General features: G+C 40.1%; 2 protein-coding genes and 3 long non-coding RNA genes across 7 annotated transcripts; 3 read left to right on the forward strand and 2 right to left on the reverse strand.

Moving 5' to 3' along the window:
• The first annotated feature begins 794 nt into the window (after positions 1–794).
• On the forward strand, positions 795–1,849 carry LOC143419693 (uncharacterized). The gene is made up of 5 exons (XR_013099704.1): positions 795–871; positions 1,027–1,078; positions 1,178–1,255; positions 1,474–1,637; positions 1,731–1,849. It is a non-coding gene; the product is annotated as an uncharacterized LOC143419693 (long non-coding RNA).
• A 76-nt stretch (positions 1,850–1,925) lies between these two features.
• On the forward strand, positions 1,926–4,437 carry LOC112435115 (uncharacterized). 3 transcript variants are annotated; one of them, XM_076887073.1, is made up of 9 exons: positions 1,926–1,973; positions 2,056–2,139; positions 2,248–2,313; positions 3,208–3,268; positions 3,366–3,416; positions 3,505–3,549; positions 3,634–3,698; positions 3,775–3,883; positions 4,003–4,437. In XM_076887073.1, exons 5-9 carry the CDS (start codon positions 3,408–3,410, stop codon positions 4,258–4,260), a joined length of 486 nt encoding a protein of 161 aa, XP_076743188.1. In that variant the 5' UTR covers positions 1,926–1,973; positions 2,056–2,139; positions 2,248–2,313; positions 3,208–3,268; positions 3,366–3,407; the 3' UTR covers positions 4,261–4,437. The 3 variants fall into 3 exon arrangements, with proteins under 3 accessions (XP_076743188.1, XP_076743187.1, XP_076743189.1); XM_076887072.1 differs by lacking the exon at positions 1,926–1,973 and having other exon boundaries at positions 2,025–2,139; XM_076887074.1 differs by lacking the exons at positions 1,926–1,973; positions 2,056–2,139; positions 2,248–2,313 and having other exon boundaries at positions 3,076–3,268.
• Positions 4,438–7,117: 2,680 nt separating this feature from the next.
• Positions 7,118–8,198, reverse strand: LOC143419691 (uncharacterized). Its single transcript, XR_013099702.1, has 3 exons — positions 8,062–8,198; positions 7,624–7,982; positions 7,118–7,203 (listed from the first exon to the last, which is right to left on the reverse strand). It is a non-coding gene; the product is annotated as an uncharacterized LOC143419691 (long non-coding RNA).
• A 6,403-nt stretch (positions 8,199–14,601) lies between these two features.
• On the reverse strand, positions 14,602–15,639 carry LOC106675232 (uncharacterized). The gene is made up of 4 exons (XR_013099485.1): positions 15,551–15,639; positions 15,039–15,170; positions 14,836–14,952; positions 14,602–14,746 (listed from the first exon to the last, which is right to left on the reverse strand). It is a non-coding gene; the product is annotated as an uncharacterized LOC106675232 (long non-coding RNA).
• On the forward strand, positions 15,290–18,809 carry LOC106674997 (piggyBac transposable element-derived protein 4). Its single transcript, XM_076886358.1, has 3 exons — positions 15,290–16,341; positions 16,671–17,972; positions 18,096–18,809. Exons 1-3 carry the CDS (start codon positions 16,172–16,174, stop codon positions 18,526–18,528), a joined length of 1,905 nt encoding a protein of 634 aa, XP_076742473.1. The 5' UTR covers positions 15,290–16,171; the 3' UTR covers positions 18,529–18,809.
• The last annotated feature ends 7,773 nt before the right edge of the window (positions 18,810–26,582 follow it).

A 26,582-nucleotide genomic window follows, 5' to 3' on the forward strand; every position in this document is an offset into this window, starting at 1 on the left:
GAGGAGCTCAAAGGTGGACGCCAGCAAGGGCAAGGGGTATTTGTTCTTAATCGTGATTTTATTCAAACCCCGGAAATCAATAAACGGCTGGAGCGTCTTGTCTTTCTTTGCCACAAAGAAAAACCCGCGCCCAAAGGTGAAGTGGAGGGTCGAATGATGCTGGCTGGCAAGGAGTCATTAATGTTCCATCGACTCCCGCTCGGGCTTGGAGATGTTATAAAGCCGACTGGTGGGCAAGGGAGCGCTGGGAATCAAATCAAAGCCACAGTCATACGGGCGATGGGTCGGAAGCGAGGAGGCTTTGTCTTTGCTAAAAACCTGGGCCAGGTCATGATACTCAGGCGGAACACCAGACAAATGAGGAGGTGCAACAGGCCTGAGACCGTCGCACCCAGAGTAGCGGAGCGTAAGCACAAAGCGTGACACTGACTGCTCCACCCTGAAATACGGCCCTTGGCCCAGTCGATCTGTGGATTACGTTGTGGCAGCCAGGGATAGCCCAACACAAGGGGAGCATCAGGAGATTTAAAAAGAAATAAACTGAGCTGCTCCGAGTGATTGCCAGAGAGGGTGAGTGTGATGGTTCGAGTGCAGTGAGTGACCGTAATCAGTGGGCTGCCGTCAAGAGCCGAAACCTGGAGAGGTTCGGGGAGAGGAACAACGGGTACGGCTAATTTGAGAAGGGTCTGGCTGCAGCCACTGTGGAGCTCCACAGTAACCGGATACACGTGACCTCCACACTAACCGGAAACACGTGACCTCCACAGTAACCGGAAACACGTGACCTCCACAGTAACCGGAAACACGTGACCTCCACAGTAGCCGTAAACACACATGGATACCGTGGAAGTCTTGCAAGTTGATCGCAAAGGTTGGGACAGAGTCTTTCTTAAATAAATTTGCCGTTAGTGATTTCATAATTCTAGGAATCGTCTAGTTTTCTTACAATGATCATGTTGCCACTTTTTTTGCGTTACAACAACATTCCTTCTTATTTTAATGTTTTTTCATCGTGCTCCATGGCAGAGAAACACACAGATCAATATCTCATTGTCGGCACTGGGTCAAGCTGTCGTAGGTAAGTACATGCATTGTCTCATGACCAGAACGCTACCATTGTTTACATGTTAGATTTGTTCCTATCTGTGTGTGTATATTATTTTCTTTGTGTACCTAGCCCCACAGGTGTGCAATAAACCCAGAGAAATCACAGAAACGGTGTTGAACCCAGCACCTTCAATGTCTGGTGACACTGGTAAAATTTCTTAATTTGAATAGTGATTGTCATATATAGGTGAAATAATAATCTTGCATTCATTATCTTGTTGTAGTTGATGGCTCATAAACGAATTTGTTACATGCTGTTTCAAATGAATTTCCTTCTATAAATAGTGCTTATTTTTCTTGCATTTGTATGCATTTAATATGCATTCTATGTAGTGTTTTGTCTGAAACCTGTTAAAATCCCTATAGAACCTCAGGAAAGAGTTGACAACAAGAAAGCCAATAGAAGGTCAACAGATGCAACTTTTCCTGACCTGTGTGGACCACCGTGCGAAGCTCTGACAAAGCCTGAGAACATTTTGGCCAGCCGTTCATCATGGTGTTTTGTACCGCACCCTGGCCAACAACAGCTTGTATGTTAAAGTTTTCAGATGTCGCAAAGTGCAACTTTTAGTGCTTATCTGATTTTGTCATCCACAGTCTATGACACCATCTGTTTTTTTTAGCTCAACTATGTTCTGGACATCAGCAGACCCAAAGATGAGCTGATTGTTGAAACGTCTTCTGGATGCCTCACACGGGCAGATTTTTGGACACTGGGTTTAAACAAACAAATGGAATTGACTGTAAGTATTTTTTTTCCTATGAATATGAAATAATAAAGTGTACATTCATTTTTTTCATGATTTTTTCTGTTTTAGATTGGAAATGGCTGTTTTGAGCTTATCACCAAAATTGTTCAGTCAAAGGTACTGTATGTTGTATATGATGATTGTCAAGCTTTAATTTAAAGAGTTGTTGTTTTAAATGTTTTTTTTTTTTACATTCTAGGGGATAAGCATTTACATAGAAAATCTGTATGTCACCCGGACTTGGCTTGCACCCTATGGCTGTGATCCATTGCAGTCCTTTCCTGTAAGTGTACCGTCCTTTAAAGAAACAAGCAAGTAATCAAAATGATTTTTTTTATAACTTTGGTGAGAGTTCATATACAGGATACTTAAAAATACAATTCTGTTTCAGACTGATGCTCAGAGGATGCACATCATAGTTCTCCCTCTCTGGACACCTAGTCATTTCCAGTTGTGTGTAAGTCTTGTTTTTTGACACATACAAACTATTAGAATTTTGCTATGTGTCTGAGATGTATTCAAGCTTTTATGACGCAGTTTCAAAAGTCTTTGATTGTGATCGCTTGCAATGACATTGTTTGCAGGTTTGAAGTCATGGCTAACTGTCTTTTAGGTACTGAAGCCACCTAAAAGAGAAATCCTCTTTCTTGACCCATTATACACCAAGGCAGGATTTGGTGGCCAACAATATGTTTCACTTTTGAGGTCACATTTTTATAAGCATTTTTGGTTTGTTCCGGAGTTTTCAGGAACCTGTTCAGTGTTCCAGGTTAAGTGCATCCTAGATCATGTTCTGCTGATCTTGAGTGTTCACACATACAGTACACTCACATGGTTTTTCTATAAACTATATCAGCAAGTTTCTGTGTGGAGTTTGCATGTTCTCCCCGTGTTTGCGTGGGTTCCCTCTGGGTACTCCGGCTTCCTCCCACCGTCCAAAGACATGCAGCTTGTGGGGATAGGTTAATTGGATAATCCAAATTCCTACTAGGTGTAACTGTGTGAATGAATGTGAGTGCGAATGGTTATCTGTCCCGGTGTGTTGGCCCTGCGACAGACTGGCGACCTGTCCAGTCTGTCGCCCTATGACAGCTGGGATAGGCTCATCTTCACATTATGATCATAAAAATTAGTTTATAAAATATGCCAACCTTAACTTAAAGCTGTAAATGCTTTATTTTGACCAACTGTGAGCAAGTGACTGTACTTTTTCATTTTGTTATGCTGTTTTGTTGAGGTCGTGTTCCTAAGGCCTGTAGTTACAGTTGGTGCTATTAGCAATAAACATTTCACACCCATCATGATGACATCTGTTAACTTGTGAATGTAACTGTCTTTAAAAAAAAAAAAGGAATCTTGCAGTGAAGATCATTCCCGGGCAGTGGTCAGAAAAAAAGAGCTTTGACTTGAAGGTATGTGCTAGTTTAAGTGTATGGTGAATAATATGAATTACACTAGTCTTCTTTTAAGGGATTTTATTAACGAGCCTTTATTTTCAATGTAATACAGGGTTTTCCAAGCCAAGACTATGGAGTTGACTGTGGGATCTTCATGCTGATGGTAATTTTTCTCTTCTCTTCTTGAGATTCATACAGAAGCTAATTTAAGCTTCTAAAAAAATGACATTTTTATTTTTTCTTCCAAATAGTCTGCTCTGTACGTGGCACTGGATGCTTCATTTGACTATACTATAGTAAGTATTCTATTTACTTTCACAGCAATGGAGTCTTGAATCTTTTGAAAGTTGTTAAATATGTTTCATATTAATATTTTACAGTCAGACATGCCCTACTTGCGTAAATGGTGGTGCTTGCTGTTGATGGAGAACTTTGATCTCAGGAGGTATTTATATTTTGACTTCTGTTCTATGTTGTGTCAAAGTTTACACACCTTAACAATATCAACATTTTCTGTTAAGCTCTGGCAAGCTATTTGCACACTGGAGAGAGGAAGCCAAAGCTGTGCTTGAAGGACAACACGTGCCCATTTTCAGACTGAAAAAGCGCAAGTTCCAGGAAGTCAGTCAGGTCAGTATTCACTTTAAACAGTAGTGTAATTACATGTTTAGTGACATTTGAATAACTGTTAAAAAACTGTTCTGCAACAGAGAAATAACTATGTTTATATCCCCATTTGCCTGACACAGGAGCCAGCAGTTGTTGAAGATCTGCGTCCTGCTGTGCAGTGGGTTGTCCAAAATAAGGCACACGTAACAATGCCAAAATATCTGTCCTTAAATCAAGGGGACCAGCAGAGGGTCTTAAGAGACATGTCAGAGGAAGAAGACACTGGAGCAAGGGACTTGTTCCTCTTTGTTTTTCAGTTTGCAGAGGACATGGAGCTCTTTTTGAAAGCATGTGCTGATGAGCAGGGACTAAGGGTCAGTGCTATGTTTGACATGTAATGGACAAATGAAGGCACTGGCTGTTTGTTTGTTTGTTTGATATGTCGTTGTTGTTGTTTTTTGTTTTGTTTTTTGCATAGTACAAAATTCCAATTAAACTTATTTCAAAATGTTGTTCACTTGATTCTATGTCCATACTTATAATAAAGGATTACAGTGTAACAGCATTAAATGTAAATGTAACAGCATTTTTTTTTTACTTGTAATTTCAAAATAAAAAGCTTATTGTTGATATTAACAGTAAAGAATTGTAATCAATAATATTTTTATACATTTTAAACATTAACACTCTGGGCTCTATCCTGGCCATCTGTGGACACTTCACTTATTCTTTTTTTTGACTACTGCACTGCAGTGGACCAAAAGAATGACACGGGTTTGATCTTAAGGATCTAATAGTTGTGTGTGTTGTGCATGACATTGCCACACAAATATGTATTTGCAAGATAGAGTAGAATAAATTATGACGCATGAAATATTACATAGGCTGCAGTGAATTTCTGTTGATACAGACTATTGAGCTTTGAGTTTCCCAGTCAAACTTAGCTTTGAAGCACATGCTAAAAACACTTTTACTCTTGTACATTTCATAACAAGACATCATAGCCAAAATATTAACAAAATATATATTATTAAAAAATTCAAAGCTGCAGCACATACAGCAACAAACACCGTTAGTAAATGTGTCCTGGTGTTTAGTGCTGCTGCTGTAAGTAAGCCTAACAGCTTCCAGATCACTTATTTTTCTGGAAAGATGGTAGGAAGGGCATCACTGCTCATTTCTACAGTCTCCCAGATCTTGAAATACAATCGCTTTGTACCATGAAACCACTTCGCAGTACTAGGAGTCCACTAAAACATATAAAGAGAGTGATCCTGGAAGAAATGAGGCACACACTAGTGACCTCAACAATTGCAAGACACCCTTTTCCCCGATGCTCAGATGGGGAAAAAAAAGGAAGTTTCATGAAAACATTAGAATCAGAATCAGAAATCATTCTGATTCTGATTCTAAGAAATATACATTTTATAGCATTTTGTGAACATACACAAAAAGTGGCCATTTTTGGCAACAAACAAGCTGAGAGAGAGTTTTATATTTTTTGCTCTCCTTGAACAAAAATAATAGTGCATAATAATCAATGTTGATGTTAATCAATTAGATGTCCCACTACTATTAATAATACAGCAGTCGCTCGTTTATCGCTGGTGTTACGTTCTAAAAATAACCCGCGGTAGGTGAAATCCATGAAGTAGCCAACTTAATTTTTTTTACAATTATTATAGATGCTAAGACTGTAAAACCCCTCACTACATGCTTTATACACTTTTCTCAGACAGGCATGAACATTTTCACACTTTTCTCTTTTGTTTAAACACTCGAGTTCAAACCTTCGTAGAAAACGTAAGTCCAGTATTATGGAATGAAACGAAAAGGTGCATTTGAGGGTGCAAAACGTTTCGTCGGCATTGTTGTGTTTGTTTGGGAGAAAACTTACAAACATACAGTACAGCACTTCAGAATTACACTGCTAGCGATCGAAGATTTATGTAAATTCGACAAGCTAAACGCATTCTGTACTGTACAGCAGGAGTCCCCAACCTTTTTTGCACCACAGACCACTTTAATGTCAGACAATATTTTCAGGGAATGACCTTTAAGGTGTCGCGGATAAATACAACAAAAGAATAAAAAAAAGAAACTGTGGTATTTTGTAAATATAATAATAAACGTGACTTGAGCTGTGCGCCAACAACAATGACAGCGACATCCTCCTCTCTGCTTCTTAATGCTCTCTGGTCGCTATGGTAACGCGTAAATAGTTCTTTCAAAATAAGACACACAACTACAACCATACATTTCACACCGGAGGATCAACTGTCGCGGAACGGTACCAAAGGACTCACGGACCGGTACCGGTCCGTGGGCCTATTAGGGACCACTCCTGTACAGGAGACACTGGACTAGATTGATTGACAATGGTCTACAGCAATCAGAACGCACAACACAATGTACTGTAAAAAAAAAAAAAAAATCAGCGAAACAGCAAGTGTCGCGGAAGGTGCGCCGCGCCGCGAGGGACCACTGTACACTTTTGGCCACGAACAATTTAGGGGATGGTGAATTTTTTTGAACAAACCCAGAGTGTTAAAAACCCCCACTTAAAACCATTTTTATTTCTCAGCAGCATCAATAGTAACAAAAAAACAATTTAGTTTTCGATTTAACTGAAGTTACGTGTTTCCGGTTACTGTGGAGGTCACGTGTTTCCGGTTAGTGTGGAGGTCACGTGTATCCGGTTAGTGTGGAGCTCCACAGTGGCTGCAGCCAGGTGCTCTTGGCTAATTTATGAGCTAGCGATTCATCCAACAAACTCTGCTCAGCTCCAGAGTCAATTAGCGCGCTACACGGGTGAGTTAGGGAATGAAAAATCAGCTTGGCCGGACAACTGAGATGGGGAACAGAGTTAGCTGTAGTACCCGCCAGTATTCCCACAGCTACTGGCGGGCGGATTCTTTTACTCGCTTCGCTATCGGCCCAGTGTCCCCTTCTTCCACACACGAAGCACTCTGTCTTCTCCTCCGATGGGAAGCACCGAACCGAGCCCGGCCCAGCTGCATCGGCTGTTCCTCATCCTCCGCTGGGTCTTCTTCTTCCTCTCTCCATTGAGAAGGAAGCAATCTGGTAGGCATATTGGCACCACCTGCCGGTCGTCGTCCTTCTCCTGCCTGTCTCCCAAACTCTTTCATATGATTATCTAGTTGAATGCACATATTAATTAAAGCGCTAAGAGACTTAGGTAGCTCTTTTGTAGCTAACTTACGCTTGATTTCTTCGTTTAGGCAGTTCAGGAAGGCTCCCCGGAGTGCGTTTTCTACCCAGCCCGTCTCCTCAGCCAGGATCCAAAAGTCAATGAAGAAATCCGCGACACTCTTACATCCCTGCTTCAGGGTAAACAAACGATTAGCTGCGCCATTAGCTGCGCCATCTGCATCTGTTCCTTTATCAAACACATCGGAACTTGGTCAGAAAATCTTGGTAGGAGATATTCGGTTGAACATTTAAAACGGCTTGTGCCCATTGCAGCACTCGGCCAGTCATTAATTCCACCATAAGCGTTATCTTCGCGCAATCTGAGCCGTAAGCCTGTGTCTGTTGTCTGAAAATTAATGAACACTGCATCAGAAAGCCTCGACTCTTTGTTATATCTCCATCAAACATCTCCGGAACCGGTAATGTATGTTCTCGCCTAGGTGGAGGTGGTGGAGGTGAAGGAGGTAGTGGGCAAGCTGCAGCCACACTTACTGACGGAGTGGGTTGTGGATTCTTAGCTGAGGTGCCAGGAGCAGTGAGTAACATACCTTGAATGTTTGCAAGCACCTGTCGCATCGCCGTTTGTTCCGTCATAATGTGTTTCATCATGCTCTCATGGTGGTCCAAAACTTTGCCCTGAACAGAGAGCTCTCGCTGAACTGGGTTTGAGTCCGCTGAGTCCATGGCTGGCTGGAGTATTCTGTCATGGTTGTTAAAGAGTGGACTCAGCCGCGGAGCTCAGAAATGAAGACAGTGCGTTTATTTACAGTGCAGCAAGGTGACAACAGTTCAAATGTGCAACAATGGTGATAGTGCGTCCTTCCTTCTGTGTAAGCCCGTGCGTGGTAGTGAATGCCCGTCTCTCCTCCAAGTGCTTCCTTTGTGTCTGTGAATCCTCCGTCAATCCCTGGGTGAACACACACACAACAAGATGAGTACGTAGATCAGACAATACTTCAATAACGCTAGCGGTTCGAAAACACTACCAGGCTTAGTGCAATACTCCAGCGCTGTCTGTCGCTCAGCCACACCATTAAGTAGCCCTGCCGAAGATGGTAGTTGATTGGCAGCAGCTGGTGGATTGATTGCAGGTGCGGTAGCTCCGGGTGACAGCACTTCCGGGTCGGAGATAGCCTGTTGCTAAGTTACCTCCTAACACATGACAGCGGAGCCGGAAGGGAAGACAGGGCGATAGGAGAGACACACATACACACGCACACAAATATACACACTGGCAGGTCGACCGGTCAGGGCGCCTTCAAATCCTGACAGTTGGACTCTGTCGTTTTCTCTGGTCTCCTTCCCAATTGGACCATTAGTGACATTTTGAACCGCATGTTCTCTTTAAATTACTGGCTGTCCGAGTCGTGTCCAAAAAAACAATGTGGGCTTTATAGATAATTGGGAAAGTTTCTGGAGGAAACTTGGTCTTGTTAGGAGAGATGGCATCCATCCCACTTTGGATGGAGCAGCTCTCATTTCTAGAAATCTGTCCAAATTCATCAAATCCCCCAAAATGTGACTATCCAGAGTCTGGGTTGGGAGGGTTTGTGGCTCGGTTCTGTGTGTTTAGTGGACTTTTGCGCAAATACGTAACTGCTCTTATAATCGTTGCTTGTTTTTGCTGTGTTCTAAACTTTGGCCAAAGAGAGTATACTTTCACTGATAACTGTTGCTTTCACACTATATTAAAATAAAAAATAAACTAGAGAATGGGATTCAGCAGTGTGTGCACTCTCCTTGACCTTGAGCACTACTGGTAACAAGTTAGGTAAAATTTACCAGAGACTGAGTATTTATGTATATGATCCTTCTAACTGGATTGCTTGGAATGTCTAAATACAATGAGTGTTGTCAGTCATGTAAGTCACATGGACTGGAAAAAATGGATTGCACTGATTACTACATTAAAATGTTATCGGAGCAAGGACTGGCTAAAGAAGGTAGCCATCCATATCTCCTGTGCTTTGGTGCTACAATGATTAATGGCCAGATAAACACACCTGCAGATAAGGAAACACATGCTTGTCACACGCACACAGACATTTTAGAATGCAACCATGTTGTCTCCACTGACTCTCAGCACACAGACTCACCCATCCAAATCATTGCATTCAGGTGTTCCAGTCATTTTCATGGTCACATAAAATCAAAACCTAGGCATGCAGACTGATTCTACAAACATTTGTGAAATAATTGATTGCCCTCAGAAGTTCATTGAATTCCAACGTGATAGTATACCACCTGTCAACAAGTCCAGTCATGAAATATAAACATTCTCTAAATATTGTACCTGTTAGTGATCGTATAACAAAGAGGAAGTGATTAGGGACAACAGCAACTCACCCACAAAGTGGTAAGCCACGTAAAATCACTGAGTGAAGAATAGTAGATAGGAGTCACCAACTTTCTGCAGAGTCAATCTCTACATACCTCAAACATGCCCACATACTTCATGTGACCTTCAAATTATCTCAAGAACAGTACATAGAGAGCTTCATGGAATGGGTTTCCATGACTGAACACCTGTATTCAACCTTACAAGTGCAAGGCAAAGCAGTGGTGTTAAGCACACCACCACTGGACTCTAGACCAGTTCAGACATGCTCTCTGCAGTGACAAGTCATGCTTCTCTATCTGGCAATCAGATAGATGAGTCTGTGTTTGGTGGTTGCCAGTAGAACGGTACTTGTCTGATTGCAATGTTCAAAGTGTAAAGTTTGTTTGAAAGGGAATTATGGTATTGCCTGATCTTGAGGAGCTGGACTAAGCCCTTAGTTTCAGTGAAAGGAACTCTTAATGCTTCACCATACCAAGATATTATGTACAATTTCATGCTCCCAAATTTGTGGGAACAGTTTGGCTCACCAGTGCAGAAAGTCCATAACAAAATGGATTGGTGAGTTTGGTGTGAAAGAACTTGACTGGCCTACATAGAGTCCTGACCTCAACCTAAAAGTACATTATTGGGGTCAGTTAGAGTGGAGACTGTGAGCCAGGCCTTTTCATCTAACAATGTCTGACCTCACAAATGCATTTCTGGAAGAATGGCCAATACGTTATAGTATCATATTAAACCCTGTGTAACAAAAGCTCAACACTGCGCCCAGCACCCTGGAGCACTTCTGTTGTGTTTTGTATGTGTTTTGAGTTTTTATGTGCTTCTGAGTTTTTACGTGTTTTGAAGTTTGTACGTGCTTTGTCTCTAGGGGCCACCGTAAATATACTTTTATTTATTCACTCCACATAAAATGTAATAAATAAATCATATAATACAAAAACCAACTATTCACATTTCAACTTTTAACTATTTAAATTTTCAGCTTTTCCCTTTTACAAATATAAAGTGAAACAACACAAAACACTGCAAACCACAACACAATTAAATATAAATTAAAATATGAAAAAAAAGATGCATATTCTCTGTCCTATGGGCCTGCATGAATAAACTTTCTGAATCCTTTATCATCTGCAACTGAATATAGTTGTGAATGATTACTATACCTTTCCTGATGTCCCTAATGTAACTACCGCCCCTCCCCCCTCATCCCAGCGTGAAGCACAAGGCTCGCATGTATGGAATCAGAATTTATTTTGTATGGATCTGTTTGAGGAAAGAGGGTTGTGGCAGTAGAATCTTCCTTACCTCGATGTCTTATAGTGACGTGTCGGTCGCAAACGAAATGGCTCTTAGGGCCGGATCTTTGACGTGAACGACGCGAGCCAGCTCCTTATTGCGAGCCGTGGTTTTTTTTTTGTCTTTTTTTTTTTAAACCTTTCTCTTGCACTTTTTTCCGCTTCACTCCGCATGCTATGGAATCAGCCACCTTGAAACGAAACCAAAAAAAATATTGAAACCGAAAAAAATACGACAGTGAAAAACAATTAATTGAAACTGTAATTATTTTGTTTTCGCTTACTTTTTTTTTTTTTTTTTCAGTTTCAATCCATGTTTCGGTTTCAATCCAGTTTTCGGTTTCAGTCCATTTTACGGTTTCAATCCAGTTTTCGGTTTCAATCCATTTTACGGTTTCAAACCATTTTTCAGTTTCAATCTGCTGGCACTGTTTTGGCGTCCGGAGGCGCGCTTGAGGGGGCGGGGATTCCGACCCGCATGAATTTGCATACATTATAGAGTCCTTGCTCGTGCTGACCAAGCTGCCATTTTTCTCTTTTTGCCTCTTTCAATAATGGCTGCATCAAGTTCAAGTGGACCCTTTAAACTGCAGGTAAGTAATCATTTTCCATCGTCTTTCTTTGCTATTTCACTCGACTGGACATAGGTGTAGTTTTTATTAGCTAAATCTGGTGAAGTTGTGGTAAAATGCCAACATTAGCCTATTCGTTGTAGCAAGCTAGCTGGCAGCTAAAATTTGCTAAATTCAGTGATGCCCCTGTCTCTTTTGTGAATAAACAAACACTTTAACTTTGAAATGGAGGTTTTTGAGGTTCAAACTGCAAAAGTATCTACAAGGATGCCAGAGCCTTACTCCTGATGGCCAGTGGTGATGATAACATATTAAGCAATGGCAGATTCCAGGCACATAACAGTGAGACAAGTGTAGGGTTGGAAGTAATGTCTTGCAGGTCACCTGTTTTTTTTTATACATCTTTGTATGCCGTACTCTTTAACCCTTTAAGACCTACCATAGAACCAAGTCCGCCAGAGCTTATATTACATTTTTACATGTTGTAGTGCCATTTTTGGGAGCATTTCAAGTTGCTATACATCAATATAACCATTACAGCCTAAATTGTAATAATATGTATGCATGAAGTGCATAGTACTTACATAAATTGCAAAAAAGTGCAATAAACTACAAAAAAATTGAAAATTGTTTTTGTTTTTTTAACATATATTTCTAGTTAGAGAAATTTAACCCTTTAAGACCTACCATAGAACCAAGTCCACCAGAGCTTATATTATATTTTTACCTGCTGTGGAGCCATTTTTGGGAGCATTTCAAGTTGCTATACATCAATACAACCATTATAGCCCAGATTTTAATAATATGTATTCATTAAGTGCATAGTAATTACATAAATTGCAAAAAAGTGCAATAAACTACAAAAAAATTGAAAATCGTTTTTGCTTTTTTAACATATACTTGTAGTTAGAGAAATTTAAGAGGCTTATCCCTCAAAATTGTAAATACAAAAAAGTTGCACAAAATAGTTTCCCACCACAGGGAATTTATTTTGAGTGCCTTCATAGTTTTATTTTTGAAATGCACCAATTTTTATACACTGCAGGAAAAACGAAAATAAGTATTATAATGCAAATTTGCAAAAAAGCAGCATATGCATCAAAATGAACTATTTCCAGCAGTGCAATATGAGTCCTAAGCATCCCAGAAATGACACAGAAAGTCATAAAGTCAAACTTAACTTTTAAAAACACCAGTATAGGCTCATGAGGCCCGGATGGTAAAAAACTACATTTCCGCGAAAATGACATCACTTCCGGTTTCGGGCAGGTCAAGGCGGACATGCAATAGTTCGTGCTGACGTCTAATCCAACGTAGGAAGTGTTACGAACAGCTGATCGGATCGGCAAAGCGTGTTTCTGGGATATTATGTTTTTGTTGCTGCAAGTGCTTTTTATGCAGTTTTTGCAAAGCTATATGTGGAAGGAAACTGTGACCTAGGACAAGCTGATGGCATAAGATGTAAGTACAACTCCTCAGGTTTCATATGCAAAAAAAATTATTGCGCTAGCTCACCTGGTTGCAGTGCTACCGGGATTTAAAAGTGTTTGCGCAAAACGGAGCGTGCCCGCTCTGTCCGGTTTTAAAGGGTTAAAACAAAATAGTTGCCTGTCTGTCTGTGGAAAAAGGGTGCTTTGCCAAGCCATTTGTAACTAAATTAATTTTAAATATGAATATTCTGCTCCAATCTGGACAAAAAGTTTTCACATATTTTGCATTTTTAAGTATTTTTAAATCATAAATGTATTTCAAACTAAAATTCATTAAAAGTCTTATGAAATGGACGTACTTGTTTATGTAAATGATTTAATTTGTTTATCTTCCTGTTGTGTTCATGTACATATGCATAGATTAATATGTCATTAGTGCACATTTAGCAAATGTATCAATTTCTGTTCCAGGTACATTAATAAGGAAGCAGTTCTATGAAAGATTGCTAACAAAGCTTCATGGAGCTCTACAACGCAGACCTGTAGATATGGACTATTTGCATTATGTCATCAGTCATGAATTGAGACTTATACGGTCATTTGGTAAATTTAGCAGTACCACAAGATATTCTTAATGCCTTATCCAATCTTTTGAGACTGATAAATTTTCAAGACAGAGAGAGACACCCACATTCTTCTCTTGTTGATGTTGTATACACAGCGAGAGGACAATGTAAACTTAGCATATCAGAAGAATGTTTGCAAAGCCTCATCAAAATGAAAATTTCCATTCCCAGTATAGATCGGCTTCTGGGTGTCACAGATGATGAGCTGGACAGCCTTGTTAGATCAGTTAAAATGAGACTGCCACACATCGGCTATCGAATGATGATGGGGGAACTGCAGGCCATGGGATACCGTGTCAAATGGGAGCAAGTGTCTGTATCGATGCATAGGGTAGATGCTGCAGGAATCCTAGAAAGGATGGCATCTGTCGGCTGTGTTGCAAGAAGAGTGTACTCTGTAAAAGGTCCCCTCTCATTGGCCCATGTAGATACAAACCACAAACTCATCAGGTTTGTATACAGTACGTGTTTGTATGTTCAGTACTCTGGATACACTGTAACTATTTTCATTTCTGATTTGAGCATAAGGCATTTTACGTTAACAGTTAGAGGATCCAGGTAAATTTCTATTTCTACAAAGTAAAAAAAAAATCCTGTTTAGTAAGCAAAGAAACAAACAAGTTGATAAATTATGATTTGTGGACAAATGTTATACTTGGACGTGTGTTTCATATTTTGCTTTTGTTTTTGTTTTTTTGGCATAGTTATATTTGCTGGGATTGATCGCTATTCGCGAAAGGTAAACAATATTCCATTGCAATCACAATTTTTTTTCTCAAAATTAATTAACTACCCCATAGAGAGAAAGTGGCGTATTCTTCTTCCACTCCTTTGACAAGAAATTTACGTTCATTAGTGTTGAGTTGTCTTTATTTTACTTTAACAAAGTATATAACTGTCAGGTGTTCTTAGTTTGTTAGATATTGTGTTTGTTTCTTCAAAACAAAATCATTTATTCATAAATTATTTTCCAGATAATTTACCTTGGTGCTGGAAATAATAACAAGGCATCAACTGCATTAGGCTTCTTTGTGAGCTCTGTTGAACAGTTTGGCTTTCCTTTAAGGTAATGTACAACCTTGATACATGCTATATTATTAGTCAACCTTCTGAAAACTCGTTTGTATTCTATTTCGTCATGCAGAGTTAGAGGAGACCAGGGTGTCGAAAATGTTTGCATTGCTCATTGCATGTTTATGTTAGGTAAACTGACACGGATGGATTATGTGGCAGAAACACACACGGACACCAAATAGTTTGTGATGCAAGTTTATATACACAAGTAGGGAATATTTACAAGGGAAGGGGCTATATACAGTGATAGATAAAAATGTGCCAGGAGATTAACACCGAGGAGATGAGACGGAGCCGAGGTATGCAGGTAGGCAGGTGACGCACCGGAGCTACCTGACAACAAGGAACAAAACAGAGTTTACGGCGTACCGTTGATAGCCGAGCGTTAAACACAAGTGGACGGAGAGAGTTGGAGAGCTTACTTGACACACAAACCACAGCTGCTGCAGTGACCGCAGCCTGATGGAACGTAGCACTCCGTCACGGATCCACAATAGCCAACACAAAATCCTAGGTAGGCAGGCAGGCAATGGAACAGGCTAAGACAAAAGAGAAGCAGTCAAAACGTGGATCCCTAAAACATACAGCTCCACAGCGTAGAATCAACAGATTCAGCCTGTGCTACCTCGTTACCACTTGTGACAGCGAAAATACTCCGACACCAGACGTCCGTGACTCTGCTCCCTAAAAGCGCTCACTGATGACGTCCGATGCGTCGCAGGTGTGTCGGAATGCCATCAAGCCCCGCCTCGCCTACCTATAACGAAAAGGAAAACAAAACCCAAACAACAACAATACACCTACCCACCACCTCCTAACAGTTTACTGTTCGTGGTTGTGGCAGAGCAAGCTACATTTCAGGAAAAAGTGTTCACAATCAAAGGTAAGTTATATATCCTGTTAGCAGTCGGACGTACCGCCCACGGTACATTGGATGGTTTAGGGGACTAATTGGTTACGTACAAAAACTTATCAAAAAAGAAGCTAAACATGTTATATATATTTGGAAAGCTGAGATTCTCGTGATTCGAACGATGTAAAGCATTTCAAGATAGAATCAACATAGCAGGTACAATTAGTGTTTATGTCAGGCTGCCAACATCGAAAAAAAACAATAACAGTAAGGTCTGTACTCACTTATAAAGCACCTGTTAGTCCACTGGTTCATAATATTCCAACAAAAACGGTGTAGTTAGACTGCCAAGAGTCCAGGCAATCCAAATCAGTCCAATATTTAGTCTCTGAGACATTTATATGTTGATAAACATCCACTGAATGTAATAGTATTGTTTCAAAGTAGCCGGCGAATAATCCTATTTTCGGTGCTTCCTGAAGCATTAGCAGCTCTTGACATGTAAATATTCCGGGTATTTTGATCTCAAAATGGCCGCTGACCTCTGCACTTTCGATTGACACCTCATTTGAACCAATGGGTGCTTCACACAGGTGTGAACAAGCAGCGATAGCCAAACACAGCTGGTGGTCAGCGGTCTGGCCAGCCCCCCTTTGATGGGCAGTAACTTCTTCCAATTGTGGCAGAGTGTCAAAATGATTGGCGTATCAGATAGCCAATGATCTTTAAAGAAGATTGATATGCAGCTTAAGGGGGAGGACACTTGTTTTCACTCTTTTATTCGCATGCGCAAAAGGTTTTTGTCACTCGTGCGCTTTTGCGTAAACTTTCATAGCGACGACAGCGTCTGTGTTCATACAGCATTTTGAGAGAACTTGCGACCAAAGGAGCTTTGTAAGTACAAAATGGCAAAGAGGAAAACTTACTTCTCACTGGAAGAAGTCCTCGAACAATGCACTCGGCGTGACAGTGATCAGTCGGAGGAAGATATTTCCGAAGAAGACAGTGATGTTTCCTTTGTTGACTCGGTAGCAGAGGATATTTTTTTGGATGGAGGAGACGCTACTCTCGACATGTAAGTGTTTATTATATCATACAATGATATTACTGTTTGTATGTGTGCCTTTGTGTGTGTGTGCGCGCGCCTGCTCCTCTGTGTGTTTGATGCGTTTTTACTAACTCCTGCTGTGTTTATATTGTTTGTTTGTGTGTGTGCATCTTTGTGTTTTGATTGTGTTCTTACTAACTCACGTCGTGTGTCTTTATATAATGTGTGTATATATATATATATATATATATATATATATATATATATATATATATATATATATATATATATATATTGTGTGTGTTTTGAGGTGTTCCTGCTAACTTATATCGTTGTTGTTTTTTTGTATATCACAGACAATCATCAGAATCAGATGAACTATGGGAGCCAGCCAGTAAAAAGACAAGTACAGAGGAACACGATGACAGCATTTCGTCAGAAGAGGAGCCACATCCTTCCACTTTCCAAAGAGTTTCTGGAAGCAGAAGGCCAAGAGGTAGGGGGAGAGGAAGAGGAAGAGGGAGAACTGGCAGCAGTCAAGCTGAGATGCCAGCCAGTACATCTGAAGAGGGATGGAATGATACAGATGCTCCAGACATAATACCACCACAGCCCACCTTCAGGCCCATCAAATCACCAGGACCTCAGATCATACCTACAGCTTCATACACACTTTTACAGCTTTTTCAACTTTATTTCACAAACTCCATGTTGCTGACAATAATTAAAAACACAAATGACTTTGGATCAACATGCCACAAGCCCTCTAACCCATGGATTGACTTGACTTTACAGGACATGTATGCTTTTATGGCCATGGTGATTTATATGGGTCTGGTCAAACTCCCTGCAATCACTGATTACTGGCGAGGTAGTAAACTGTACAGCCTTCCATTCCCTAAAAAAATAATGTCTGGTAAGAAGTTTCAAAGGATCTGCCGCTCCCTTCACCTAAGCAGTTTGGAGGACAATGCTGCTAATGAGCAGAGAAGAGGTACGGCAGATTTTGACCGTCTCTGCAAAATAAAACCATTATACACGGAGATGAGGGAGGTCTGTAAAAAAAACTATAACCCTGGCCAAGAAATTTCCATTGACGAGCGAATGGTTGCCTCCAAAGCACGTATTGGAATAAAGCAATACATGAAAAATAAGCCTGTTCGCTGGGGATACAAACTTTTTGTTTTGGCAGATTCGAGCAACGGATATACATGGGACTTTTTCGTGTATGAAGGGAAGCTGCAGGGAAACAGTGGCAAGGGACTAAGTTATGAATCCGTGATGGAGCTTATCGATACACGGTTGCTTGGCACAGGATACAAACTTTTTGTAGATAATTTTTATAGTAGTCCCTCCCTTTTCTGTGACCTCCTTCAGAAGAGGATCTGGGCATGTGGAACAATACGAACAAATAGAATTGGATTTCCAAAAACCAAAAAAAATTGCCTGGACTCTAAATCTCCCCGTGGCAGCATAAGATGGATCCGAAAGGACTCCCTTCTCTTCGTTCAGTGGCGAGACACAAGGGATGTGTTCCTGTGCTCAACCCTCCACACAGCCCATGCTGGGGACACTGTTCAAAGGAGAGTTAGAGATGCAGATGGACACTGGGTGCTGAAAGACATCTCTGTTCCACCAGCAGTGAAGGAGTATAATCGGTATGTATTTTATATTCAACAATCTATATAACTATTATGTTATTTATTTTGTTTTTTGGAAATCCAATTTTGTTTGTTCTTGTTATTCAATTCTGTTTGTTCTTGTTTTTTCTGTCAATGCAGGTGCATGGGTGGGGTGGACCACTCCGATGCCTTGATAAACTACTATAAAGTCATCCACAAGACTCAGAGGTGGTATAAGACATTTTTTTATCATTTTCTGGACATTGCTGTTGTGAATGCCTTCCTGCTTCACAAGAGCATCACAAAGGGTAAAGGAGAGGTACCCATGCACCAAAAGGCTTTTCGGGAGACACTTATTGAGGAGCTGGCAGCGGCAGCTGGCAGCCTTGCTCCATCGCCCGCACCATCACCCTCTCCAAACAGAGCACATCACAAGCCTGTGCATATCAGTGGACACAGCACCACAGGTCGTCTGAGGTGCAGACACTGCCAGACAAAGACACCAGTAAAGTGCTCCTCCTGTGATGTGCCTTTGTGCTTTTTGCCAAGTCGAGATTGTTATAAAGACTGGCATGATGCCAATGATCTCTAAAAAATATAATTGTAAAAATACATTTGTGTGAAAAACTATATATATATTTATACACCCACAGATGCATATACATAATGTGTATATATAGTGAGTTTTAATGCCATAATACTTTTTTTTCCCTTTACATTTGTTTCGAAATTGAAAAAAAAACACTGTATAATGTTTATGCTCCTGTAATTTTGTAAAGTATTGACAATAAATCTGGATGTAAGAATAGCTCTGAGTGTAACCTTTAATTAGAGACCAAAATTAGGACTGTACATAAAAGCATTCAAGAATTACAGCCTTTTATGTGTTGATTGTTACAAAGGGCCATTTGGAGTCTCCAAGTGGCCTTTTTTGGGTAGCGCCTATACATAGACCTAAATAAACTTGCATAGAACACTCATTTTCTAAGATATTGTTATCAAATTTGAATTGTGGCTTGGTAAGGCTTCATGCTTTGATCCTGTTGTGTTTTCCAGCTAATACCTCACAAGGTAGGCATCTGCATGCATTCCTTACAAAAAAAAACTTGGGCGGATTTTTTTTTCTCTCTTTTTTAGTGTGTTCAAAGTTCTATTACTCAATAGCAGTATGACATAAAGTGATTCTGAGACCTCAGGAACAAACTACAGATTGTCTCCTTTCAAAAGAGACCAAAACCATGCATATACTCCAAATGGTTCAAGAGCAGCATGCAATTTATTTTGGATATGCCTTTTTCACAAATTTTAGGCAAAATTTGTTTAAAGGACTTATATATATATATGCTATATATATATATATATATATATTAGGGGTGCAACGATATTCGTATCGATATTGAACCGTTCGATACACTGCTTTCGGTTCGGTACGCATATGTATCGAACAATACAACATTTGTAATTTATTTTATCAACTTTCCTTCTGACGATGCTGTCTGTGTTGAGCGCTCAGTGAATCTGCGTTCGACTACTCCGCCTAGGCTGCACTGTCGAGCGCAGATCCACTGAGCGCTCAACACAGACAGCATCGTCAGAAGGAAGAGCGCAGGGCAAGCTAGCAAGACAGAAGTTAAGCTCTCCTTGCAACATGGACCTCCCCCACCCTCATTCAGATCTGGCGTTTGGAATTATTTTGGTTTTCATGTGACGTATGACCCTGAAGGTAAGTGAGTCATGGACTAAAGTAAAACAGTATGTTGGATGTGCCATGCAATGCTCAATTACATGGGTGGGAGCTAGTGTGTTAGCGCAGTTAGCTCGTTAACGTGTTGGCCGTCTAGCCCCATGCACGGGGCGATCGGCGGTAGCTCGTTAACGGAGATTTGCCGTGTTGTGGCGTTAAGGTCATTTCAACGAGATTAACCTGAAAGCACTAGTGGGAACACAACGAATATGACTGAACATTTACGCCGACATCATCCTAGTGCAAAGACAAAAACAACAAGCATGCTACTAACTTTAGCCGAGTCATTTAGACAGCTGTTAGCACATGATTCTCCTTATGCTGCTGAGAATATAGCCCAGAAGAAGCGGATAGTATAGCTTTTATTTTGGAAAGAGACATTTCTCTGTAATAAACTCTCTTTTCCAAAGATGAGTGATTCCTCAATCAGATACAGGGCTCGCAATATCGCTAGCCCGACGTCCCGGGGCTAGCGATTTTTTTCAGTCGGGCTACCAAAATCAATCTCTTCCCTGCCCGTCGGGCTATTGTAGGAAGGAAAAATATATGTCAATGCTTTTGCATTCTTTCAGAAATGTAGCTGGGTAATTATGTCATTGGCATCGGTGAGCCACTGTCAATATGTGACATATTGAAATCGCGTTTGAATTTGCGCTTGTTTTTTTGCTTTCACTTTGCAATCACGTGAACTGTGTATAGAGAGCGACAGTACTGATTGGTGAGTGATGATAATTTGTGCACCAATTCCTCTGACATCGTCTTATTAATCGTTAGCTTACTATGCAAACATGACAAGTGAAATCTCCTGCAGGAAGCTTAAACATGTGAGAGGTTGATCGCGCAGAGAATCGCTGAGCTTATGTGAGTGCGTGTGTAAAAGCAGCACGATATATATTTTAGTTCTGCTGAGCCAAATAAGACAGGTCAGGGTGAAGAAGTGACAGCCAAAGAAAAGCTTACCACAAAACGGAGAAGTTATGACAAATCAGACTATAAGGCAAAAAGAAAGTGCAGCTTTATGGTTTCAAGGACAAAAGAATTTCTGTGGCTGCAATATGACGAGCTAAATAACCAGGGCTGCACATAAGTGGTCCGCAGGTGCGCATTCGCTGTCAAAATAAAAAACACGCACAAGGGTTAGGGTTAAATTTAAAAACTGTACTTTTGAGTTAAAATATATATTTATAATTTTAATAAATGACAAATTAAAAAGGCATGAACATTTTTTTTGTATCGAAAAAATATCGAACCGTGACACCAAAGTATCGAACCGAACCGAACCGTGAATTTTGTGTATCGTTGCACCCCTAATATATATATATATCTTGTAAACCCAAATCAATCATCACAAATTCAATATGTATTTATTTTTAAATACATGGGTCAAAATCCTGTGGCTGCACCAGAAAACACTGAGGTACGACTATAAAATGTGCTATTACAGATGTTTTATAACGCTTATGTTTTTGTACCTTGAAATTCATGACATGCATATATTTAACATGTGCACCTGTCTTTGTTTTTAAAGACTTTAACATAACTTTGTAATTGCTGCAAACTATAGTTATACTGTTCATAACAAAAGCAAGTGAATTTTCAGGACATTCAAGAACATTTCTCTTTGGACCTTGACTATTCGAGACCAGAGAGTGGTGGTGTAGTTCTTCCACCAATACAGTGTCCTTTGGGGCCTGAGGAGATGGCAGGACTGAGGGCAGCCATTCATCCTCTTAGTCCCTCCTTTGACAACGGAAGAGACCTTTATGAGAGAGTGCTGAACTACATCATAGTTCATTCAGTAACACAACAGAACCCACTCAGTTAGCCTTTCTCATAGGATTTGACCACATTATTTGTATTGTAATGATAGAATAGCAAATCAATCAATCTTAGGATGTATTTTCAGATTATTTGATGAATGTATCTTTTTTAATTGCATCAAATACTGTTTTTACCTTTTATAACTTAATGTTTAAAGTACCGTATTTTCACAACCATAAGGCGCACTTAAAAGTCTTAGATTTTCTTCAAAAAGTGCGGCGCGCCCTATAGCGCAGTGCGCCCTGTGTGTTGTAAGGAGGACGTAGTAGAGAACACCATGAGAACGCTAAAGGGTGAAGTGTGTGCGTTGACTTTATTGCACATACCTGTATAAAAGAACAGGTATGTGCATTATGCAGGACATCGTTGTTTTAACAACCCTGAAAATGGCAAAGAGACACGCTTACGAAGCACAGTTTAAACTGAAGGCCATCAGCTACGCGGAGGAACATGGAAATCGAGCAGCGGCGAGAGAATTTAAGATTAATGAATCGATGGTTCGCAAGTGGAGGAAGCTGGAAAACAAGCTCCGGCAGGTCAAGAAGACGCAGCTGAGTTTCCGCGGACATAAGGCGATCATCGAGCAAAGAACGAGCGGGAGAAGCGTTTCGACGGTCACCATTCGGCTAAAAGCAGTTTCACTTTCACTTTTTATGAAACGGTGCCATTTTTCCATCCGGACCAGGACTACGGTAGCGCAGCAACTTCCAGCGGATTATAAGGAAAAGCTGGCCATCTTCCGCTCCTACTGCAGCAAACACATCGGCGACAAACACATCCAGCGATGGATGACCGATGGAGACCACAGTTTAACCAAGAGTGGAAACCAGCGCCGGGCGAGTTACGCCACAATTTGCCAATGGATTGTAGATGCTTGGGCTAACATGTCTGCTGGCACTGTTGTTCGAGCTTTTGCAAAAGCCGGCATCATTTCCGAGGAGCCGCACGGCACGGAAAGTGACTCTGACAGTGAAGAAAGTGAACCTGGCATGTTTGATGAAGATTTAGCGCAGCTGTTCAATTCAGACACAGAGGATGAGGACTTCGATGGGTTTGATTGATGATAAAAATGTGAGTACCAAACTTTGTTTTGCTCCTGCTTTATTTTTAAATACGCACACTTGTATGCTTGTGTGTTGTTGATGATGACGATTACTGGTAATAAAAATGTGAGTAAGGTACCGAACTCAGGTTTGCTCCCGCTTTATTTTTAAATACGCATACGGTACTTGTATGCGCCCTATGGTCCAGTGCGCCTTATGTGTGTGTTAAATACAGTAATGGCACACATAACTGAGACTGCGCCTTTTAGCACAGTGCGTCTTATGGTCGTGAAAATACGGTAGCCACATTCAGTTAAGCATCTCATGTCTGATGATTTTGTGTCATCAACAATTTTTATTTATTTCATTTTAAACTTCAATAACAGAACTTAAGAATAACTACATAAATAAATAGTTTAAGAAACAAACAAACAAAAACAAACAACAACAAAACACAACAGAAACAAAAAAACAAAAACAAAGGAAAGTTATCCTATTCTTTCTTCGCACACCAATCCCCATACCACCACTCTATCATTACTCTTCTGTTCTTCAAGTTACAGAAAGCCAGCTTGTAAAGGGGGACCAAATACAATCATATTGATGCAATTTATCTAATAAACCATAAGTCACTTTTTCATAAGACGCCAACTTAGCCATTGTCTTTAGCCACTCTTCATGGGGGGGGGGGGTCTTTTTCCGCCAATGTCTTAGTAGGACCCGTTTGGCCGTAGTAAGAGCCAGAATAATCCATCTTTTTGTATAACTAGAAAAATCTCCATCAGAAAGTTCTGTGGTTATACCAAGTATGGACAGTTTTGGTGAGATACCAAATCTCCTTTTTAAAACACTGAAAATTACCTCCATTATATTTTCCCACCAATCTCGAAGTGCCGAACAGCTCCATAAGATATGTAAAATCGAGGCATTTTGACCATCACATCTCCAACATTCATCCGTAGAGGCCAGGTTCCATTTATACAATTGTTGCGGTGTTCGATGCCACCTATGGATTATCTTAAGTTGAATAAATCTACTGCCTGTTTCTTTATACATAGTATTAACACTTTGAAAACATGAATCCCATTCAACTGAAGATATGTCCAATGCCATGTCCTGGGCCCAGTAGCCCTTAACTTTAAGGAGAGGGTCAGCTGACCGTTCTTGCAATAAGTGATAAATCTTAGAGGTAATGCCTTTACCCAAGGGTGATCTTGAGAGCAGGACTTCCACAGGGCTGCCCACAGGACAACTCAAGGGGGTTCCCAGCCACTTCGATAATGAACTATGTATTTGGACATATCTCCAGAATTGATTACGCTTCAACTTATATAACTCCACAATTTTATCAAAGCTTAAAAAACATTTAGTCCCACAGTCAAATAAATCTGATACATTAAGGATGCCTGCTTTACGCCACTGTAGCCAGTCAACCGATGTCCCTCCAATTAAAATTCTTTTATTCCCCCATAAGGTTGCCGAAGGGGATTTAATAAAGTCCCAGCGACCTGCCCTATGTAATTTACACCACAATGTCTTCGCGTTTGCAATTATAGGATGGGTAGTTTTATGACTGGTATCAAACAGCTCCCTCCAAGGAGAAATACCGCCATTAACTTCCGTCTCTATATGGGACCAGATGTGTTTAACTGGTGCAGTAGGTAACCAAGCTCTAAGTTGTTTCACGTTCATCACCCAATAATACCATTGGAAATTAGGCAATGAAAAACCTCCTTGTTTTGCACTCGCTTGAAGTTTCCTAATACTTAAAGGATGTGGTGAACTACCCCAAAGAAACTGCCGGATCAAAAAGTCTAGATCGTTGAAATACTTATCTGGAATGTGTAATGGAATATTAGATAAAATATAAAAGATCATGGGTGCAGTCATCATCTTAATACAACTAATTTTACCCCATATTGTGGGACGCACTCTGGACCATCTACCAAATTCCATTTTTATTCTTTCAATCATTGGCTCCATATTTGCTTGAACCATCTTAGTGTAATCCGAGGTAATTTGTATCCTCAAATACCTCAAACCATTCACGGACCACCGAAACTCCCACTGTTTAAATAAAATATGGGGGCAGTGTCCTGACATAGGCATTGCCTCTGATTTATCCCAGTTGACACGATACCCTGAAAGCAGCGTAAAGCTTTCTATACATTCTAATAGGGCTGGAATTGACTTCCCAGGCTGGGTCATAAGTAACAACATATCATCTGCATATAATAGAAGCTTATGTTGACTATTACCCATCGAAATTCCAAATATATTTACATTATTTCTCAGTTTTTGTGCCAGAGGCTCTATAGCAATTACAAAGAGACCTAAGGGGACAACCCTGTCTTGTGGATCTCTGTAAAAGGAATAGGTCTGATATGAGCCCATTCGTCAATACTCGCGCTGAAGGCGAATCATATAATATCTTTATCCACCTAATAAAATTATCACCAAAACCGAACTTTTCTAATGTCTTAAACAGATAATCCCACTCAACACAATCAAAAGCTTTTGCAGCATCCAGCGATAGGGCCACTGTTGGATATACTGAATCATATACATAATTTTGCAAATTAACCAACCGCCTAATATTATCTGAACCATAGCGGTTTGGAACAAAACCAGATTGGTCTGCATGAATTATTTTCGCCTTTACTGCTTTTAATCGGCCCGCTAAGACCTTTGCCAAGATTTTTTGGTCAGAATTCAGCAAAGATATAGGGCGGTAACCACTTGGGTCTAAAGGGTCTTTCCCAGTTTTAAGAATAAATGTTATGAGTCCAGAGTGCATTGACTGAGGTAATGAGCCTACTGTCTGATGATTTTGTATCTGGGTTGATTAAATTTGTTTAACATGTCATGTCAATAAATACTCTAAACAATTAAATGATATCATTTTAATGACTGAAAAAAACAATTCATCAAGTGTAAGAATATTTATTTTCAGCAAAACAGTTGGGATATCACTAAATTTACAATTCACAGTGGAAAACATTTCAATAACAAAATAGTACTACATGCTTTATATGCAGAAAATATATTTAAACAAAATTCAGTTAAACTTCTTCAGACTTACAGAATTTAATTTGCGAACAAGTTGAATCTTAGACTTTTTCGAAGTTTTCATGAATGCAGTCTTCTGAGTTCCTCTGTTTTGTCAACATAGTTTTTAACATTATAAGAACAAAAAGTAAGTGAAACAACGTGGAAAAATAATCTAACTGTAAATATTTTTTCCTTTTTTACTCTGTGTTCCAAGAACTGAAATAGGTTTAAAGGGTTAGACAAATAGTAGAAATACAGTGCAATACTGCATAACTTGTGATGGCATGCTATGAGTGTCAACTACACACGGCTGAAATCTCTCCCCATTGTGACAGCTGTTGTCATAACGTCTGTGAACTCGGTGTATGAGTTCATGTGTGCCACAGGAAAGATGATTGTGTTTGTGCAGGCACTTACAAGTGGGTAACATATGTAGTGTTCAGGCATTGTATCTTTGTATTGATGCTCAAATCTTGCATGTATTTTAAAATTTGCCCTTTCTGAAGGAAGGCATGGCTTGTGTCTTTGTCCAGTTAACCACTGCATAATCGCTGGGACAGACATTCTCGGTGGTTGGTGTTTGGAAATCCAGTATTCTTCCTAGTCCTGTAGGACTTGGATCCCATACTCACAGCTCTTTTTGTCTTTATCCTGATCTAAAGAAGCAGATTCGACTTACTTTAAATCTTTAACTGTCATACCACAAAATTTATTAATATGCAAAACCAATTTTGTCATTTAGACATGTGGTAGATTGTATAAAACATCAAAACATATAAACAAATCTTTACAGAGATTTCAGTTCCTCTAGACTGTTATCGTTTGTGATGACAATTTTGCAGAGTATAGTACATTTGAAAGAAATGTTACAACACTGTATTTGTAACAGCTGTTGTGTTAATGTTGTTTTGATGATAATACCAGTAACTGGCTGACGGCACAAACCTGAGCTTTCAAGGTTCTCCAGGAAGTCTTGGAAGAAGTTGA

Source organism: Maylandia zebra, linkage group LG7, assembly GCF_041146795.1.
Source record: "Maylandia zebra isolate NMK-2024a linkage group LG7, Mzebra_GT3a, whole genome shotgun sequence".
NCBI lineage: Eukaryota > Metazoa > Chordata > Actinopteri > Cichliformes > Cichlidae > Maylandia > Maylandia zebra.